Genomic DNA, 20,315 nt, shown 5'->3' on the forward strand with positions numbered 1-20,315 from the left:
CATATCTACCTTCTCAGCCTCCCTACTCCCTGATGCTATCATCTTGCAACTCATTCTCTCAGCCCCATTCCAGAACTTCCCTGTTGTTTGATGGCCATAGGCTCCCATATCAAGCTTCTCCCTCATCCCTGCTCCCGGCACCCTGGGGCCCCAAGCACTGCTCGACTTGGATGCAGTGGGGCCCAGAAGGTGACTGTGCCACGCCAGGGGGTCGTAGCCCTGTCTGTCACAAGTTCTGATTGAGCACCGTCTTTGTGGATCCGTAAGCACATCTCGTGGAGAGAGGCCAAGCCAAGTATCCAGCGGAGCCCCGTGAGCTTGAGGGCAAGCCCAAGGACACCTTATCTCTCTCCGGACATCCTTTCTGGTCTGACACGTGGTCTTCTTTCTGGTCTGACACGTTAGGTCGCCATTATTAAAGAGAAGACCAAGGCTGGGTTACCACTGGAAGAAGGAAAACCGAGCAGCCAGCTGGACTAAGGTTATTTGGGACCATGGAAGAAGATCCTCAGCAGGGGTGGTGCTGCTACCTAGGGTGCATCTTGGAAATTTATGGGGCTTTTTGTTTGTTTTTTGGCCGCACCGTGTGGCATGTGGGATCTCAGTTCCCCGACTAGGGATGGAGCCCATGCCCACTGCAGTAGAAGCATAGAGTCCTAACCGTTGGACCACCGGGGAAGTCCCCATGGGACATTTTTTGATTGACAAAAATTTGAAGGGAAGGAACTCGCTGGCATGTAGTCGCCCTGTACAGGATGCTACACGTCCTGAAATGCTCAGGAACCCCACCTCTTATTATGAAGAATTCCTGAGACAATTTTTGAACCACCGGATGTACGTCACGTATATGAAAAGCCTGTTTGAGCCTAGAATTATGTGTTTTACATGTAAACACAGAATAGATTTTGCACAGTTGGAAAAAGACTCAGTTTGCTAGGAATGCACCTCTGCGTAAATTAAAACTATGCTTTGTTCATCACTTTACCAAGAACTTGTTCACTATTTTGGAACATCAGGTCACTAATGGCAGCAGTGCCTGTGGTACATGTGTCATCAGGAAAGCACCGATATCAGTTGGCATTGCAGTTGTCACATCCACGTTGATTCCACATGTGCGGGTGGGCACTGGACTACTTCATTGTCTTCTGGTTTAGTTGGGCCCAAGCTTTCACACACTGAAAGGATAAATTACTTGTATTTCTCCTTTATATTACAGTGAGGACATTATACGGAGTTGTGGTCACTGTTGTCGTACACGATGTAGGGATGTTTCCTTTTGAGGTAGTCCACGGGGCTGGACGCTAATAGGCTTGAGAACTGCAGTGTAATCGTGATGGTTGCAAATGGCAGTGGTGAGGAGGGAATACAGTCTGTAAAATCTCCCCAGCCTATTTTAGAGACTTCCTCCCCACCACTCCTATCCCGGGACAGGGGCTCTAGATGGAGATTCTTGGGGGGAGGGGTCCAGAACTTGGCTCCCCGGTTAATGGGTGACGGAATTTGTGCAAGAGCTGGGCAAAGGTGAAAGGGCCGTGTCCTGCCCCAAATCCCTCATCCCTTCGCTCTGCTTCATTGACACTCCCGCCCCCTGCCCGCTCCAGGCAGCTAACTTCACACAAACTCTGACCTCTTACTCTCCCTCCTTAACTCCAGGGCAGGCAAGACAAGACGAAAGGCAGGGCAGCATGAGCCGATCACCCCCCAACGCCATACAACTCCGATCCGTGGGCTCCCAGGGTACCATGGCTTCCCTGCCGCAGCCGTCTGCTGTCCAAAATCCCTCCTCTCACTCTTGGGCCTCTGTGTGTGGGTCTCCACCCTGGGGCCTCAGCTGTCTTCTGGCTCTGCAGGTAGGAGCAGAGGTGCAGGAGCTGGTGCTGGCTGAAGGGGGTGTTTGGAGGGAGGAGGTGTGGCATGAGAAACCCTCTGGAAGTAGGTATTTCTGCCTATTTCTGAAGACTGTTCCTCTGCCTGCAGCATATCTTGGTCCTGGCTTCTCTGCTCTGCGCCTCCCACCTGCTCCTGCTTCAATGTCTCCCTGCAGGAGGACTCTCTTCCTCCCCTGCCCAGCTCCTGGCCTCCAGCCTCTTTTCATGTGGCGTGTCTACAGCCCTGCAAACTTGGATGGGCAGCAGGTGAGGGGAACTCCCTGGAGAGAAGGGAACAGGGTCCCAGCGCGTAGGAGAGGCTCGGGGAGGCTTTCAGCTGCCCCGTGTTTCCAGACCTGCCTGGGCTGCTGTTCCTACAGGCTGCCTCTTATCCAGGCTCCATCCTTAGAGTTTCTTATCCCTGGTCTGGTGCTGACCAGTCAGAAGCTACCTCTGACCACCCGGACACCTGGAAACTGTGAGCACAGAGCAAGGGCACAGGGTGAGGGTGAGGTTGGGTGCTCACCTGAGCACACAGTTGTAAGTGGGTGCAGGATTGAGATGGGGCAATGATGGGAGGGTTAGGCACCATGGGGTGCTGGAGCTGTGTCAGGCACCAGCCAGAACTGTAGAGCAATGGGTCTCCAACCTGTTTATCTCTCTGCTCTCCACGTCCCCAACTTCTCCCAGCTTCCCTTGTGCTGCGCCTGTGTGGGGGACCTGGCTGCCACGGCCTGGAACTCTGGAACACTTCTCTCCGAGAAGTGAGTACGTGGGGATGCGGAGGAGGAAAGCTAAGAGTGGTGCCCGACTGGGGAGGCTCTTGTTTCCACTTTACAGGGACTGAGAGGCTCTAGGGCAAAGAGTTGGGTGGGGGGAACCTCTCCTGGAATTTTTTTTTTTCCACACCACGTGGCTTGTGGGATCTCAGTTCCCTGACCAGGGACTGAACCCGGGCCACGGCAGTGAAAGCCCGGAATCCTAACCACTAGGCCACCAGAGAACTCCCTGGAATTAGTTAAGATGTCCAGGCTGAGGTCATCTCAATTGAGCAGAATGTTTTCTCTTTGTCCACTTCTCCACTCCACCAGGTGTCCGGGGCCGTGGTGGTCTCCGGGCTGCTGCAGGTCATGCTGGGGCTGTTCGGGGGTCCTGGCCACTTGTTCCCCCACTGTGGGCCCCTGGTGCTGGCCCCCAGCCTAGTTGTGGCAGGGCTCTCGGCCCACAGGGAGGTAGCCCTGTTCTGCTCTGCTCACTGGGGCCTGGCATCGCTGTACGTAAGTCCTGAGAGGCGTGGTGCCCGGTGGGGTGTGTGGGAGCGGGGGAGGGCAGAGGTGCTGGCTCCACCGGGTTTAGCTGCCATCTTGAAAGGGACAACACTTTGTGGATCTGGAATCCAGAACTTTTGCTGGATTCATTTGTTCACCCTGACTTTCACCTTGTCTCCCACTGACCCCCAAGGTGCCCTCCTTCCCCCTCCATGGGGGGCTTTCTTCTCCAGGACCCCCTTTTATGGTATTCTGCCACTCCCACCTCCACTGCCCCGCCTCTGGATGACTGCTTCCTCTTGCTCGTAAAGCTCCTTCCCTCTCCTAGGCTTATCCTGCTCATGGTGGTCTGTTCTCAGCACCTGGGTGCCCGCCTGTTCCCGCCTCACCCCTGGAGGCGAGCTTCAACCTCTTCAACCCACACTCACATCCCTGTCTTCAGGCTCCTCTCGGTATGTGGAGGTCTGGGCAGGGGCAGTTGAAGTTAGAAGGGCTGGCACGGAATGCTCGCTCGGCCCCCTACCTTTTGGTTTCTGTCTACCCCTCCAAGGCTAGCTTGAAAAGTTCTGGGGGAGGGGTTCTTTTCCGTCTCAGTCTTGTCCCTCAGGTGCTGATCCCAGTAGCTTGTGTGTGGATCCTCTCTGCCCTTCTGGGTCTCAGTATCACTCCCTGGGAGCTGTCTGCCGAGGCACCGTGGTTTTGGCTGCCTCACCCAGGTAGGTTTTCTCCTCCTCCATCTTCTTACTCAAATAAAGGTGTCTCTTTCTTTGGACTCTGAGTTAATGAAATTAGCTGTACGGATTCTCAAAACACACAAGGGAGAGAAATTGCCAGTCTGAGGGGCAATGCCAGCCACTCACCACAGGTGTCTTTGTTACTGTTTAGAGACATCTGTAAGCCCCACCACTGCGTGTTGATACTCCTTAACCAATTTACACATTTACGTTACTTACTCCCACAGACATTTGAGTTGGTGACCTGTGCACAAAGATTGCTTTTGAGGAGGCATTGTATATGAAATTTGCTCTCTCATCAATTTAATAGTGGTCTGTTGAGTGCTTATTATGTGCTAGGCACGTGACAGGGGACATGGTGATAAACATGACAGACACGGTACCTGCACTCATGAAGCCTATAATCTGTTGGGGAATACAGATACTAATTAAATAGTCACCCAAGTAAATGTAAAATTGCACGCGGTAAATTAAAAAGGGCGGGTACCTTGTGTGATGAAAGGTCATAATGGGGAATCTGACTTTATTGGAGAGTTCAGGAAAGGCACTCTTTTTTTATGTTTTTATTTATTTAATTTTTAATTAAAAATTTTTTTGGCTGCACTGTGTGGCTTGTGGGATCTTAGTTCCCCAACCAGGGATTGAACGTGGGCCCTCGCAGTGAGAGCATGGAACCCTAACCACTGGACCACCAGAGAATTCCCAGGAAAGGCATTCTTGAGGAAGTGATCACTGAGCTGAGATGTGAGAGATGAGTAGGAGCTTATTGGGTAAAGGCAAGAGTGAAGAGCATTCTAGGTGGAGAGAACAGCATATGCAAAGGCCCTCTAGTGGCCAGCAACACAAGTACAAGGGCCTGAAACAAGGCCAGTGTATCTGGAGTGAAAGAAGTGAGGCAGAGTGTGGTGGGAGATGAGGTTAGAGAGATAGGTAAGGGTCAGACCAAAGAGGACCTTGTAGACCACAGTAAAGGGATGGGTCTTTACCCTGAGTTTGATGCTTTTGTCCCAAGCCATTATCTTCAGAGACAATGGGGCCTTTAGGGTGCTTGTGTCATAGGCTGTCAGAGGCAGGGGGATGCTTCAGACGTGAGTCTGGCCCCAAAGCAGCTCTTTCTCCCTCCCCAGCTGAGTGGGACTGGCCCTTGCTGACACCCAGGGCTCTGGCTGCAGGCATCTCTATGGCCTTGGCAGCTTCCACCAGCTCCCTGGGCTGCTACGCCCTGTGTGGCCAGCTGCTGCATCTGCCTTCTCCACCTCCGCATGCCTGTAGCCGAGGGCTGAGCCTGGAGGGTCTGGGCAGTGTGCTGGCCGGGCTGTTGGGGAGCCCCATGGGCACTGCATCCAGCTTCCCCAACGTGGGCACGGTGAGCCTTCTCCAGGTATGTGGACGGGGGTGGGGGGAGAGGAGCCGGAGGTGCAGGAGAGGGAAGGGGACTGATTGCCAGCTGTGCCCAGCCCTCTGCCAGGCACTCCACAGCAGTGATCTCATTTAGAGAGGTACCTAGAAGTGGTAAGGGCTAGGAGTGTGAGGAAGACACTAAATCACTACTGAACTCCTTCTGTGCCTCAGGCACTGTACCAGGGCTGAGGTTCTAGAGAGAAGCAAGTCAGATGAAGTCCCTGCTGTCTTGGGGACTTCGAGAGAGAGAGGTGGACAATTTAAGAAAAAAAAAAAGAGATAATTTCCAAGAGTGATAAGTGCTATTTAGAAAACAAAGTGGGGGTGGGATAGTGGTTGAGTAAGGGAAGCCCCTTTAGGTAGAGTGCTGGGGGATGCTTCCTGGGAGAGTGACATTTGAGTTGGGATCCAAACGATGAGAAGGTGTCGGCCAGGTGAAAACCTTGAACGGTCGAGGAGGTGGCTGTGTTTTCTAGGCTGGATCTCGGCGAGTGGCCCACTTGGTGGGGCTGCTCTGCGTGGTACTTGGGCTCTCCCCGAGGCTGGTCCAGCTCTTCACCACCATCCCACTGCCTGTGCTTGGTGAGTGGATGTATCAGCAGGACTGGTGTTGAACCAGTACCCCCCAGCAGGGCCCAACTGGTTGCTGGTGGTCAGCACCCTTTCTTTCTGAATAGCCTCCCTAATATATGGAGGTACGTGTCAGCTGTCCTATTTTCTCAGCCATATCTTGGCCTCTTTTTTTTTTTTTAACATCTTTATTGGGGTATAATTGCTTTACAATGGTGTGTTAGTTTCTGCTTTATAACAAAGTGAATCAGTCATACATAAACATATGTTCCCATATGTCTTCCCTCTTGCATCTCCCTCGCTCCCACCCTCCATCTTGGCCTCTTGACTGGCCTTCTCTGCTCCTGGGCCTCTTGGTGGTCTCCGCCCATTACAACCTGCCCTGGCCTGCAATACTCTCTGCTGTGCCAGCCCTCTCCCAACATCTTCAATTACTTCTGTATGAGACAGGTGGGGTGCTGGGGGTGACCCAGGCCGTGGTTCTGTCTACTGGATTCTCCAGCTTCCACTTGGCTGACATTGACTCTGGGCGGAATGTCTTCATTGTTGGCTTCTCCATCTTCATGGCCCTGTTGCTGCCAAGATGGTTTCGGGAAGCTCCAGTCCTACTGAGCACAGGTGGGAAGAGGGGGGATGGAAAGAGAAGTTGCTTTGCAGTGGGAAAGCAAGGGCTCAAGGCTTGAGTTTCTCTGGACTCCAGGCCCCCACACCCAGAGAAGGGCTTTGGTATAGTCCATCCATTTGTTTAGCAAATATTTATTGAATACTGTGCTAGCCCCTTGGGATACAAAGGTGACTGTAGATGTGACAGTCTAGAAAAAGAGATGAGATGTGTAGAAACATAACTAGAAAGGTTTAGATAAAGAGCTATGGTGCTCGGCGGTGAGAGAGATGGCTTCTGTTGGAGATGATCTGGGTAACTTTTATGGAGAAAGTAACATTGAGCTTGTCTTGAAGGACGGTAAGATTTAAAAACATATTTGGTGAGAAGGTCATTCCTGGTGGAGGAACCACCATAAACAAAGACATAGAAGTAGGAAGTCATAGGGTATGTCCTGGGAGTGGCAAGTAACTTAGTTAGCTTAGCTTAGCAAATAGCAGTGGTTCTTAACTGAGGATGGTTTTGTCCCACAGAGAACATCTGGCAATGTCTGGAGACATTTTGGTTGTTATAAGCAGGGGAGAGGTGATTGTTAGTGGCACTTAGTGGGTAGAAGGATGCTACTAAACATTCTGCAATGTACAGAACAGCCCCCTCAAACAGAAAAGTATCTAGTCCAAAATGTTAGTAGTACTGAGGTTGAGGAACCCAGGCTAGAGCACAGAAGGTAAGAAATGGGAAATCAGGTTGGGGCTTTTAATACCAAACTTTCAGGAGACAGGGAGCCTGGAACTATCGAAGCATATCTGGAGGGCATGTGTATGCTCAGAAGATAGGGTGTTGAGCAGGGACCCTGTGGGAAGGGCCTGGGTGTGGGAAATAGAGAGCAGAGGGACAAAGGAGGGGGGCATGGAACAGTTCAGAAAGATCTGTCCTTGGTCCAAGACTTAGGCTTAGGTTGGAAGTATTAGGCTCCTTGGCTTTGCATAGGATCAGAGTTTCCCCTCCTGCCTGGCCCCAACCCCCTGTAGGCTGGAGCCCCTTGGATGTGTTACTACGCTCACTGCTCACAGAGCCCATCTTCCTGGCGGGACTCTTGGGCTTCCTCCTAGAGAACACCATTCCTGGTAAGTTGAGGCCAGGCCCCAGCAGACTGGGGAATGGCCAGGAAGTCATCACTTCCTGGGTTGGGCAATGGCCTGAACACCCTCTCTCTCTCTCTCTTTTTGAATTAAAAAAATATATTTTTTAAAATTTATTTTATTTTTGGCTCTGTTGGGTCTTCGTTGCTGTATGCAGGCTTTCTCTAGCTGCGGCGAGCGCGGGCTTCTTATTGTGGTGGCTTCTCTTGCTGTGGAGCACGGGCTCTAGGCGAGAGGGCTTCAGTAGTTGTGGCTCGTGGGCTCCAGAGCACAGGCTCAGTAGTTGCAGCACACAAGCTTAGTTGCTCCATGGTATGTGGGATCTTCCCGGACCAGAGCTTGAACCTGTTTCCCCTGCATTGGCAGGCGGATTCTTAACCACTGTGCCACCAGGGAAGCCCTGACCACCCTCTCTTTTGCAGGCACACAGCTTGAGCGAGGCCTAGGTCAAGGGCTGCCATCTTCTTTCACTGCCCAAGAGGTTCGGATGCCTCAGAAGTCCAGGGAGAAGCCTGCTCAAGAGTATGAGCTTCCTTTCTCCATCCAAAACCTGTGTCCCTGCATTCCCCATCCCCTCCGTTGCCTCTGCCCACTTCCCGAAGACTCTGGGAATGAAGAAGGAGTGCCCTCTGAGCCAGGAGAGACAGCCGACTTGCTGCCTGGCTTTGGGGAGCAGTGCCCTGGGTCTAGCAGAGAAGAACTTAGGTCCCAGTAATTACCAGGACTCCAGCTTCCACCTTGATTACTTTAGCCCTATCTCTCAGCTTGCTGGAGAGCCAGATCCCAGGCTCTACTTTCTCTCAGGGAGAGGATGTGTGTGTGTGTGTGTGTTTCACACGGGCCCACCTAAAGGTCTCATTTCCCAGCAGGTGTGTTTGCCTTTCCTTCTCTTAATTAGGCCCAACTGTTCCAGAGCAGGGCCATGGTTTATGGGCCATGATTGAATGATATTTTGCCTGTGAACTATCTATACTCGAACCCCAGCATTCACTAACTGATACTTATTATGCCTCCTATGTGCAAGGTCCTGGAAATACAGATATGGATAAGGCAGGGTCCCTGCCCTCTCAAACACTTATGGTTTAAAAAGACATGTAATTACCAACTAAAATCCAAAGCAGAAAGCAGTCTGCAATAAAGATCGAAACAATGCTATGGGAGCAAAGCGGAAGAAATAATGAGTTCTGATTGGGGATAGTGGGAAAAGCTTTACATAGAAGCAGCACTGAGGCTGGCCTTAACAAGAGGATTTTTCGTTGTGGAACTGGGATGGGGAGAATTTTTTAGGCTCAAGTATTCAGCTCGAGCAAAACAGTAAGTTGTACAAGGTGCAAGATGAGTTGAAGGATGTCAAGCTTCTCTGTGGTGATGGAGCATAAATTGGGGGTGCATGGAGGGAGAAATGAGACAGGAGAGGTAAAGGATGAGGTCAGACCATGGGATTTATGCCTGGGAGACTCATCTCTTAACTCGAGTGCTGGTGGAGACCCAAAAGAGATATCTAGTGAAGTTCAATCCCCTCGTTTTATTTAAAAACAAAACAACAAAAAAGGCTGGACGCGTAGGGAAGGGAAATGACTTTGGGTTTATCAACAAATCCAAATCCGGGGTCCCCTCTCCTGCACTTCGTCCGGCATTCTTTCTACTCTGCCAGCGCGACACTGAGGGGCGGCCCTACTCCTCCACCTCTCTACCAGGGAGTCCTCCAGCCTCTCTTCTCGCTTTCCAGGCCACGGTGTCGCTCCACCTCTGACGGATCCAGTTTATCAGCTCCGTGGGCCCAGATGTCCCGCCCACATCAGGCTTGGGCTCCGCCCCAGTGTCCCAAGACCCCGCCTCCCCGTGGTTGGGGGGAAATGCCCCTACTCTAGGCCTTTCGGGTTGCGCGGGCGGGCCAGCTTGCCGCGGGGAGAGTGAGAGCTCTCGAGGCCGCTCACGGTAGGTGGGGTCGAGCTCTAATCGGGGCCAGGGCCGGGGCCGGGCGGCGAGAGATTGCTCGGACTCTGCGGGCTGGCCCTGGCAACGCGCTTCCTCCAAGAATTTTCCTCCCAGCAGGGACCCGCGCGCGGCCGGGGTTCTGGGACAGGCCTCCGAGGGTGGGCGGGGGCGGGGCCGGGGGGCCGCGCGTGCGCAGCTTGCCTCCCGGCCGCGAGGCGGGGTTTGTGCGGGTACTCCTATGCGGGCCGCTCGGCGCCACCAAGTAGCCGGTTTTCGGCTTTGTTGCCCTTTGAGGGGTCCCGAGCCGCGCCTCATGCAGCCGGTGCTGTAAAAATAGAAACGTGGGGCTTCCCCGGTGGCGCAGTGGTTGAGAGTTCACCTGCCAATGCAGGGGACACGGGTTCGGGACACGGGTTCGTGCCCCAGTCCGGGAGGATCCCACATGCCGCGGAGCGGCTGGGCCCGTGAGCCTATGGCCGCTGAGCCTGCGCGTCAAGGCCACAACAGTGAGAGGCCCGCATACTGCATAAAAAAAAAAAAAAAAAAAGAAACGTGAACGGTGAAGGCCTTTCTAGTGAGGGCGAATGGAAACTGGACGCCAGGCGGGTCTCCTGGGGTAGAGCTGTGGTAAAGGGACCGAGGGGCGGGGCGGGGCGGGGCGGGGCCCAGCCCGGACGGTCGCCGGGGTTTTGCTGCCCTCTGCAGGATGGCGGAGGAACTGCGCCGAGGGAGGGGCTCACGGCCGAGGTGCGGGACTGGGTGCCGACCCGCTTTAGGCCACCCCACTCCTCTGTTGGCCCTCGGCGCTTCCCCATCCTCATTCAAAATAATAAACGGGTGACTCTGGTTAACGGCATCCTTGAATGAAACATGAGAAAGGTGAGATATAGAGGCCTCAAAGCAGGACACGCGTGGTGGGAGCAGCAAACCCAGGTCTGATGCTGAATTTCTCAGACCTTTTTAGGGGGCTTGTTGATCCCAGATCCCACATTTTAAACTCCTCCCCCGCCCGCAGAACAAAACATACTGTGTGAGGGTCCTGAGCTTTCAGGCTTTCCGAAGTGACAGGCTCGGATAGTCAACCCAATTTTGGTGACTCTTAGAGCGCACGCTGGGGAGTGCCTGTAAGGGAGAGAAGGGCTTGGCGACTTGCTGTTTGTGACCGACTTGCTGTTTCTGACCTTGAGCAATGTGGAACTCTGGTCCCGTGAGGACTAGCTTAATCATTCCAAGATCTTCTCTTCCCAGTAGGAACAGCAGGTGGGAATGTGACTGAAATACCATCATCTGAACACAAGGTTTTGAGGCTGCTGCAGATAAAAATCACAATATATATAGTTCTATTTCACCTGTCTAGTGACTGTACAAATTATGTTACAAGGCCATGCTTCAAAAACTAGGTTATGGTTGGAAGAATAATGGCTTAGATTGAGATGAAAATGACTGGAAGAACAGCACCGTGTTAACCACGTTAATGAAATCCAAGGATTTTCATTGTTTTCTTTGTATTCTAAGATCTGCGCTCCCCCCACCAACTTCACTTTGTGTTTATAAACTGAAATTACATCACGTTTTTTGTTTGGCTGCGCAGGATCTCTGATCAGGGATTGAACCCGTGCCCCCTGCAGTGGAGGCATGGAGTCTTAACCGCCAGGGAGGTCCACCCTTTTTTTTTTTTTACCCTCCGGAAAAATGATCAAACTGCCTGTAAAGTAGCCATAGTTACTGAACATCTACTAGATTAAGGCTACAAATTTAGTTGCTGAAGTCAAAAGGTTGGTTTCCAGGATGTGCAGCTGGGCATGATATCATTGATGGCAGTGCCTTGGATGTGGGTGTGGATGAGTGAAGTGGAGTTAATTCGTGGTCTCTACCTCTGTGATGTGCTGTGCCTTGTATTGACTTCTTAGTCATTCAGGGTCTTCTTGAAATGGGGTTGGGGCTTTTCTCCTTGCTTCTGGACACAGAGTTATTAGCTCTTTATTTGTGTCTCATTGATCCCTTTGAGAATTTGACCATAGCTGTGGACGTCTTCCCTCCAAATGGGTATATGCAGGTATGCACAAATTTTGCACATAATTCCAGAGGGTTTACATGCATAGACTCTAGATTAAGAATCCCTGACTTAGAGAATGTATATATATTTAGGGAAAAAATATATTTAGGGAGCACATATATATATATATATATACACACACACATACATACATATATTCATTTAGGAAATATATATATATGTTTAGGGAATACATATATATATATACCACACACACACATATTTAAAATTCTGAGAGCTTCCAGAGTTTTTTTTTTTAGATTTTATTTATTTATTTTTAATTTATGGCTGTATTGGGTCTTCGTTGCTGCATGCAGGCTTTCTCTAGTTGCGGCGATCGGGGGCTACTCTTCCCTGCAGTGCACGGGCTTCTCATTGCGGTGGCTTCTCTTGTTGTGGAGCACGGGCTCTAGGCATGCGGGCTTCAGTAGTTGTGGCTCGCGGGCTGTAGAGTGCAGGCTCCATAGTTGTGGCACACTGGCTTAGTTGCTCCACGATATGTGGGACCTTCATGGACCAGGGCTCGAACCTGTGTCCCCTGCATTGGCAGGTGGATTCTTAACCACTGTGCCACCAGGGAAGCCCAGAGTTTTGCTTTTAGATAATGATCAAATAATTTGAATTTCCTGCGCGTGACACTTATGACATGATGTTTTGTAAAACAAGAACTATTTCTTCTCTTCCAGAAGCTCTGGGAAAGGATAACATTGACATATTTATTAGGAATGTGATAAAGGTGCAACAAGAATGGTTTAGGTTTCCATATTGTTATATTATTAGAAAGCAGAAATACTAGTACCAATATGCTGAGGCTTAACCGCTATAGAAGAAGGAGATATTTTATGTTTTCTAGGAATTTAATATGGGAAAAAAAACCCTCAAAATTCTAAATCGATTTTTAGTGGCAAGAGGTGGTAAGGTTGGTGCTCAGCTGGTTATATACTGGGAGGGTGAAGGAGAGGGGGTAGAATGTAAATCAATGCCTTCTGTTTTCTTAGGGAGGATTTTCACAAGATGTATTTGATAGAGAACTCTCTGAGTGGTGTCCCCCCAGGCCTACAGCACCCTGGGGGCACTTTGCTAAATTAAGACTCTCCTGCAGATGGAGGAACTGGAGCAAGGCCTGCTGATGCAGCCGTGGGCATGGCTACAGCTTGCCGAGAATTCCCTCTTGGCCAAGGCTTATATCACCAAGCAGGGCTATGCCTTGCTGGTTTCAGATCTTCAACAGGTGTGGCATGAACAGGTGGACACTAGTGTGATCAGCCAGCGAGCCAAGGTAAGTGTGAAGAGAAGTACTGCTATGGGTGGCAGTGGACATAATTTCTTTCCTAGTGAAGGTCAGGGGGCATTAACATCACCCAGCTCATTGGCCTATAGGTAGCCAAGGAAGGTCAAATTAGGTTGCTACAATTCCCATTAATGTTCTGCACTTCTACCTCTAGCCCTAGGATCTTTCCATATGGGTGTGTGTCTGTGTGTGTGTGTGTGTGTGTGTGTGTGTGTATGTGTGTTTCTGTAGTGCATTCAGTGGAAGGCAGAATTGTGAAGTAGGCCAGTTGATCTCTCTTCTTTTTGTTTTCTTCTTTCCTGTTCTGATGTTTTTATTTTCCCTTCCCTTCCTCTTCTGCCCACTGTCTTCATGTTAACCAGAGCTTTCCTTTGCTGTTACTTACCAGGGAGTCAGTTTCCTTTTAGCCCTCTCACCCTGTGCAACGCTTGCTCTCTTCTTAGGAGCTGAACAAGCGCCTCACTGCTCCTCCTGCGGCTTTTCTTTGTCATTTGGATGATCTGCTTTGCCCACTGTTGAAGGACACTGCTTGCCCTGGCAAAGCTACATTCTCCTGTGATCGTGTGGCAGAGGCGCTGATACTCCGGGTGCGGAGTGAGCTCTCTGGTCTCCCATTCTATTGGAATTTCCACTGCATCCTAGCTAGCCCTTCGCTGGTAAGTGCAATTCAAATACGGGGTAGGGAAAGGGATGCCAGCTGCTTCCCCTTCTCAAAGCTTCTCAAATGAAGCTTTAGGTGGGTTTTTTTTTTTTTTTGGTAAACCCCATTTGACATTTGTCTCCAATTAGAAAACTTTCCTTGACTAGGAAGAAGGCAGAAAGATTTCTTGACTGGTACATTCTTTCCTTACAAAAGGAGCATAGTTTGGGCCTACATGCTTTACCGGGTATCTTTATTCATTACTTGGTTTATTCAACATTTATTAAGCATCTACTATGGGCTAATTGTTGGGTGTCCAGATCTAAAACAATATAGCCTATTCCTGGAGTTCATAATCTAATGAGAAGGCAGACAGACAGGAAACAGGATAAATTATGGTATATACTTTGATTGAGATAAGCCCAGGATGATTGAGGATCTGAAAAACCTTTTTGAAGAGAGAGTTTCTGAGCTGAGTTTTGAAGATGAATAGGAAATAAGTGGGAGAAAATAAAAAGATCATTTTAGGCATGAATGCATCCTGAGAGGTGTGGAGATGTATAAGTGTGGGGCAAGTGGGGGAACTTCATGACTACAGGGAGCCGTGAGAAATGAGGTAGACAGTGGCCAGATCTTGAAGGATTCTAATGAGTTTGGATTTTACCCAAAAGGCAACAGGGATTCACTGAACAACTTTAAGCAGGGGTTTAACACGATCCAATTTGTAATTTATCAAGATCACTCTGGTAGTAGGGTAGGCTATATACCAGTGTTGAGTACCTTTCTGAACATTATCTTGTCATTTAATCCTCACAACTGTCCTGTCCTGCAAGATAAATATTATTGCCATTTTTCAGAGTAGCAAGCTGAGATTGAAGGTAATTTGTCCAAAGTCATCCAGTTTATAAATGAATGAGCTGGAATTTGACTCCCAGGTAGGTCTGATTCAAGAGCCCATTTTCAGGGACTCAGAAGATAATGTCCTCTGCTCACTTGTAGCTTTCTAATGTCCTCTGCTCACTTGTAGCTTTCTAGGCCCCAAGAGCTTTTATTAGCAATTAGTTAGTTGAGAGTGAAGAACTAGTTTGCAGGAATTACTTCTGCTTGTCCTTCTACCCTTTTATAGAAACAGAGCTTGTTTTAGCATTAGAGGACAGGGTCTTCTTTGGGGGTCCTAAGGTTGTAGGTTTATCAGCAGAGGGATCTGAAGACAAATGGGCATCATTTCCTGTCTCCCTTCTTTAGTTTCCCAGAGGTAGTGTGATGCTTTGGCAACAATAGGGTGATGGAACAAAGTGCTTTTCAATAAACTGTTCCCTGTTTTTGATCTAGTATTTTTGACCCAAGCTAGTCTTGAGTGTTTGGAGAATACTAACCTCTGAATTTTTAAGGCCCATTAACAGTGCTTAGCAAATAATAATCACTCAGTTTTGTTGATTTTAATTGAACTTCTTGTGAAAGTTTCCACCTTGCTTTAGGTAGAATTTATCTTGTTCAAAACCACTGTAACTTTTTCTAAGTAACACCAGGAGGCACTGTTCCCTCAATAATGCTTGTTATGACACCAAAACATTTGGGCAGCCTTGGGGAAGCCCTAGCAATAGCTACTCTCATTTTATATCACACAGCCCTGGAAATTCAGAAGAGTGAGATTGGGGAGGCAGTTCTTGTTGGAAGCTGATGGGCTCTAATAGTTTTTCTTTCAAAAGAATACAGTAAAGAACACTTGTATAATGATATTATAATTGAAAGTAATGGGTGAAGAAAACCTAGATATTCTAGGCAAATTCCTCTAATTGGAGAGCTGCAATTTAAAAAGAGGCAACAGGGGCTTCCCTGGTGGCACAGTGGTTAAGAATCCGCCTACCAATGCAGGGGACACGGGTTCAAGCCCTGGTCCGGGAAGATCCCACATGCCGCGGAACAACTAAGCCCGTGCACCACAAATACTGAGCCCGCGCTCTAGGGCCCATGAGCCACAACTACTGAGCACGTATGTCACAACTAGTGAAGCCTGCACGCCTAGAGCCCATGCTCCACAACAAGAGAAGCCACCGCAATGAGAAGCCCGCGGACTGCAATGAAGAGTAGCCCCCGCTCGCCACGGCTAGAGAAAGCCCGCGCGCAGCAATGAAGACCCAATGCAGCCAAAAAAATAAACAAATAAAATAAATTATAAATAAATAAAAAGAGGCAACAGTGTTTAGAGTGGAATGAATCTTGGTTGGCCATGGGGAGAACAATTTATTAATAATTATGCTTCAAGGTATATTATTAAAAGAAGAAGAATGCCATCCCAGGGAAATCCCTGTACCTGAGGAAGCTTTATAGGGAAAAAGTTAGAGCCAGTGGACACCGGTAAGGATGTAGGCGGATACTATTTCAGGCTTGTGTGTGTGTCTATGAGGTCACACAGTCATAATTTTTGTTTGTTACTCATTCTTGTCATAGTTTTTATTTAATTCTTTTTGAATGAGTAACTCATGCAAAAGGCAAACACTTCAAATAGCATTTAAGGGTATGTAGGGAAGAAATAGGTCTTCTTTCTACTCCCTTTCCAGTCCCTCATTTTCCTTCTCTGAAGCAATTACTGCTGTCAGCTTCTTGTGAATTCTCAAGCAAAGCCACATATATATGTGTGTGTATATGTATGTATATATACATATATATATCAGTATATATATATATCAGTACATATGAATATACTGATATAGTCAAATACATATCTAGATATATGTATTTTCACAAATGGCAACATTCTGTTCACAGTGTTCAGTACCTTGCTTTTTTCACTTAGTTTTAGAACATAGAAATCATTCACAGCATTACATTTAGAAGACCTGCCTTAATATTTTTTAATGGCAACATAGCATTTTGATGAATGAGTTTATCAACGTGTGTTTAATTGCTCTGCTGCTAGTAGACACTTAAATTGTTTCCATTCTTTTGTTTTTATATGTAGTGAATATCCTGCATTTTCTTTCTTTTTTTTTTTTTTTTGGCAGTACGCGGGCCTCTCACAGCTGTGGCCTCTCCCGTTGCGGAGCACAGGCTCCGGATGCGCAGGCTCAGTGGCCATGGCTCACGGGCCCAGCCGCTCCGCGGCATGTGGGATCTTCCCGGACCGGGGCACGAACCCGCGTCCCCTGCATCGGCAGGCGGATTCTCAACCACTGCGCCACCAGGGAAGCCCTGCATTTACTTTTTCTATGTGTAAATGTGTGAGTAAATTTCTAGAAGGGGAATAGCTGAATCAAGGAGTATTTGCATCTTTGATCTCGCTAACGTAATGTTGTGTTGTCTTCCAGAGAGACTGTGCAGCTTAACTCCTCCAAGTCATGTCGGAGAGTACCTATTTCCCCACACTCCCTACCACATTCACATTAATAATGTAATACTTTTTATGTCTCTGCAGGATATTATGGAATATACAAAGCTTTCTAACACTAAGCCCATTTCCACTTCTGGCCAGCTTCTCTTCATCACCCCCTCCTCCTTCCCACTGTCTATTCTTCCTAGTATCTAATGTAATTCTTTTTTGTTGTTGTTATTCTTATCTTTTTTTTCTAGTGTAATTCTTTATATTCCATATTTTGAGTTTCAAATTTGTCACCTCTTTGGCCAGATTATGATTCCCAGGAGTCACATCTGAAGGTTTTTTGGGTGGTAGAAGGAGCACAGGCAGACCTGAATTTGTAACTCAGCTCCATCACTTTGACTACTTGTATTACCTTGGATAAGTTACTGAATTTTTATGAGACTCAGTTTCTTCATCTGTAAAATGGCGATACCAATCCTGACCTTACCACAGAGATGTGAGGATTAAATAAGAGAACACATGTAATATTACTTAACCTTAGCATTATAGTGGGCCTGTGAGAGCAAATAGTCCAACTCCATAATTTGTCTTTTTAAAAAAAGACAAGGGGCTTTCCTGGGGGCTCAGTGGTTAAAAATCTACCTGCCAATGCAGGGGACATGCCATCGAGCCCTGGTCTGGGAAGATCCCACAGGCCGCAGAGCAACTAAGCCCGTGCACCACAACTACCGAGCCTGTGCTCTAGAGCCTGCGAGCCACAACTACTGAAGCCCGCGCGCCTAGAGCCCATGCTCCGCAACAAGAGAAACCATCGCAATGAGAAGCCTGCGCACTGCAACAAAGAGTAGCCCCTGCTCGCCACAGCTAGAAAAAGCCCGCGTGCAGCAACGAAGACCCAATGCAGCCAAAAATAAATAAAATAAATTTATTTTAAAAATAAATAAATAAAATAAAAATAAAAAAGACAAGGACCATGAGAGTACTTGGGGTTAAGCCATTTTCACATCTAGGTGCTATGAGAGCCAGGGCTAGAATCTTGGTCTCCTAATTCCCAGTCTACTATTCTTTTCATTATATCCAAACATGATACGTTTCATCTTGGGATTGGTAACTGCCATCCTGCTCTTCTGCCTATGACTTATGAGCATTTCTATGGGAAATCTGAAGATGCTGGGGAAAATTATAAATAGCTTTTCCTCTGGAGAAGATTGGCGACTCCTGTTCTGTATCCACCACACTTCCTGACTTCCTTAATTGTTGTGATCTCTTTGAGGGCAGAAGCCTCACAGGGTCAGAGCGTGTATTCAGCACCCAGTAGGTATTTGTTGAATTGATTTATTGAACTGCATCTTTTCATATGTTGCTGTCTGTAAATGAAGGGGAGGGAGTGTCCCAGCCTCCTAAAGCACTTCAAGATTTTTCTTTGTAGTGTCTGTGGATTTGCTTTGAAATCTGTTGCTTCAGCCACAATGTTTTATTCTAATTAATTGATCTAAGTTAGGGTTCAACTAACTTTGAAATGAGTTATACCCCAATGAGTCGGAGTGGTGTAACCCAATCCTATGAAATTATTTGAGAAGTTGAAATATTTAAGGATAAAAAGCTTTTAAAAAATGCTCTATAGACATTGGAGTCCTATCAATAATTACCACATTTAATTAGACATAGCATTGATTAAAAACTGTTCCTCATCATGTTTCATGCTGTTATATTTACCACTACTCAAAGGAATTGCTGTGAAAGTAGCCCCCAGAGAAAGGTTGGTTATTAACTCTAGGAATTTCTGTTATTTGAGTGCTGCCAGCAGATGGATGGTGATGCTGCTTGGTTGGTAGTGGCAATTATTTTCAATTCAACTCACCAAACATTGGCTTGCTTTCATACAAGTATTCACCTATTTTTCCTCCTGATCTCCCTTGAGAAGGAGCAAACTTAAAACAATTCCTAGGAAAGAGAGTTGAGTCTAGAGCAGATACATTTTCCAAAAGCAGAGCTTCTGTCACATTCTGAACAGTACTTCCTGGAGGTTTAAGTTTATACTAAGGACTGAGCTGGGAGACAGTTCTAGGTTGGGATGTGCTATGTGACAGAAAGAAGTGACGGGTGTCTATAGCTGGACCTGATTGCCGGCCTTCCACTCTGCACTGTTACCCTGCGTTTCTTGGGTCCTGGTGCTGGTGCAAAAGCTGCTGCCACTAAACCCTAACCTCCCGCAACCCTAACGCACACCCAGTGTCTTCTCCTCTACTCTGTTTTTAGAGAAAAAGAATCATTTCCTGTTAGTTTGAGCCACAATACACCTGAAATTTTTAGTAATAAGTTTTACTAGAAAATTAATGGAAATGAAAACGTACAAGTCTGAAGAGTCCAGACTTCTGATCCTGATCCAGATGAGTCTGGCTTGCACATCTTATGGGCCACTTTAGTACCTTTTCCTCACTTCAAGCCTCTGTGAGGTTTCTTGTCTAAAAGCTATCCTTTTTAGGTCTAGGGTACAGGTTGGCATACTATGGCCAACAGGCCAAACCTGGCTTGCTGCTTATTTTTGTAAAGTTATACTGGAACCCAGCCACCCTCATTTATTACATGTTTTCTATGACTGCTTTCTTGCTACAACAGCAGAGTTGAATATTGTGACAGGGACTATATGGGCCACAGGGCTGAAAATGTTGACTCTGGCCCTTACAGAAAAAGTTTGCTGACCTCTGATCTAGGGCGTTTCTTCTCACTGCCTCCTTTAGTTCATCTCCTTGGGGGAAGGGAAAGGAACTTTCATAATATCCCCCAGCCACAAATTATCGATTTTAGCTAATTTTTTGGACGGCTAATGGACACCTTGTATAGGTGAATGGAATGGTTATTCTATATAGCTATGCATTATCATATGAGAACATCACTCTAGCTGCGCTGCAGTGTAGCCATGCTTACATCCTTCTTACCTCTGGTTAAGAGCAAGCTGTGTGGAGGGGTGGTTTATTCCTTCCTAGGCTGGTCTCTTGGTGACTGGCTTGTTTCTATTACAACAGTGACCTTAGACTTTGCTGCATTTGTGGGAACAGATGGAAACTCTGGCCTCATTCTGGGCTATCATCAGCCCTGAAATGGTTCATAATTGGTGTCTGGGTCTGATTTGACTTTCACAGTTCTCTACTTTCTGTTGATATTTGTCTTCTATTACACTCCAGCTAGCATACTCTGTTTTAGTTGCACTTACTTGCTTAGAGGTTACTTGGATCTTCTGCTTTCATCTCTCAGTTTTTGCTGAGAGTTGAGTCCACACTTACCTCTTATCACCTGTATCACATCCTTCTCTCTTTTTTTTTTTGCGGTACGCGGGCCTCTCACTGTTGTGGCCTCCCCCGTTGCGGAGCACAGGCTCCGGACGCGCAGGCTCAGCGGTCATGGCTCACGGGCCCAGCCGCTCCGCGGCATGTGGGATCTTCCCGGACTGGGGCACGAACCTGTGTCCCCTGCATCGGCAGGCAGA

The 20,315-nt window shown here is 48.0% G+C and overlaps 2 protein-coding genes across 2 annotated transcripts in view; both read left to right on the top strand.

Moving 5' to 3' along the window:
* The first annotated feature begins 90 nt into the window (after nucleotides 1-90).
* Nucleotides 91-20,315, top strand: part of SLC23A3 (solute carrier family 23 member 3) — a 34,836-nt gene continuing 14,611 nt past the window's right edge. Inside the window, exons 1-13 of the mRNA XM_073807236.1 lie at nucleotides 91-1,352; nucleotides 1,654-1,850; nucleotides 1,978-2,135; nucleotides 2,249-2,370; nucleotides 2,559-2,632; nucleotides 2,960-3,141; nucleotides 3,465-3,588; nucleotides 3,744-3,852; nucleotides 4,998-5,251; nucleotides 5,748-5,853; nucleotides 6,292-6,459; nucleotides 7,474-7,569; nucleotides 8,007-9,522. Coding sequence (XP_073663337.1) covers nucleotides 1,334-1,352; nucleotides 1,654-1,850; nucleotides 1,978-2,135; nucleotides 2,249-2,370; nucleotides 2,559-2,632; nucleotides 2,960-3,141; nucleotides 3,465-3,588; nucleotides 3,744-3,852; nucleotides 4,998-5,251; nucleotides 5,748-5,853; nucleotides 6,292-6,459; nucleotides 7,474-7,569; nucleotides 8,007-8,299 — 1,902 coding nt within the window. The 5' untranslated portion in view covers nucleotides 91-1,333 and the 3' untranslated portion in view covers nucleotides 8,300-9,522. The remainder of the gene's footprint in view (nucleotides 1,353-1,653; nucleotides 1,851-1,977; nucleotides 2,136-2,248; nucleotides 2,371-2,558; nucleotides 2,633-2,959; nucleotides 3,142-3,464; nucleotides 3,589-3,743; nucleotides 3,853-4,997; nucleotides 5,252-5,747; nucleotides 5,854-6,291; nucleotides 6,460-7,473; nucleotides 7,570-8,006; nucleotides 9,523-20,315) is intronic.
* The window catches only part of NHEJ1 (non-homologous end joining factor 1), a 77,018-nt gene continuing 66,113 nt past the window's right edge, over nucleotides 9,411-20,315 (top strand). The window contains exons 1-3 of the mRNA XM_019938915.3: nucleotides 9,411-9,522; nucleotides 12,681-12,857; nucleotides 13,313-13,525. Coding sequence (XP_019794474.1) covers nucleotides 12,681-12,857; nucleotides 13,313-13,525 — 390 coding nt within the window. The 5' untranslated portion in view covers nucleotides 9,411-9,522. The remainder of the gene's footprint in view (nucleotides 9,523-12,680; nucleotides 12,858-13,312; nucleotides 13,526-20,315) is intronic.

The sequence above is a fragment of the Tursiops truncatus genome, chromosome 7 (genome assembly GCF_011762595.2).
Source record: "Tursiops truncatus isolate mTurTru1 chromosome 7, mTurTru1.mat.Y, whole genome shotgun sequence".
Lineage (NCBI taxonomy): Eukaryota > Metazoa > Chordata > Mammalia > Artiodactyla > Delphinidae > Tursiops > Tursiops truncatus.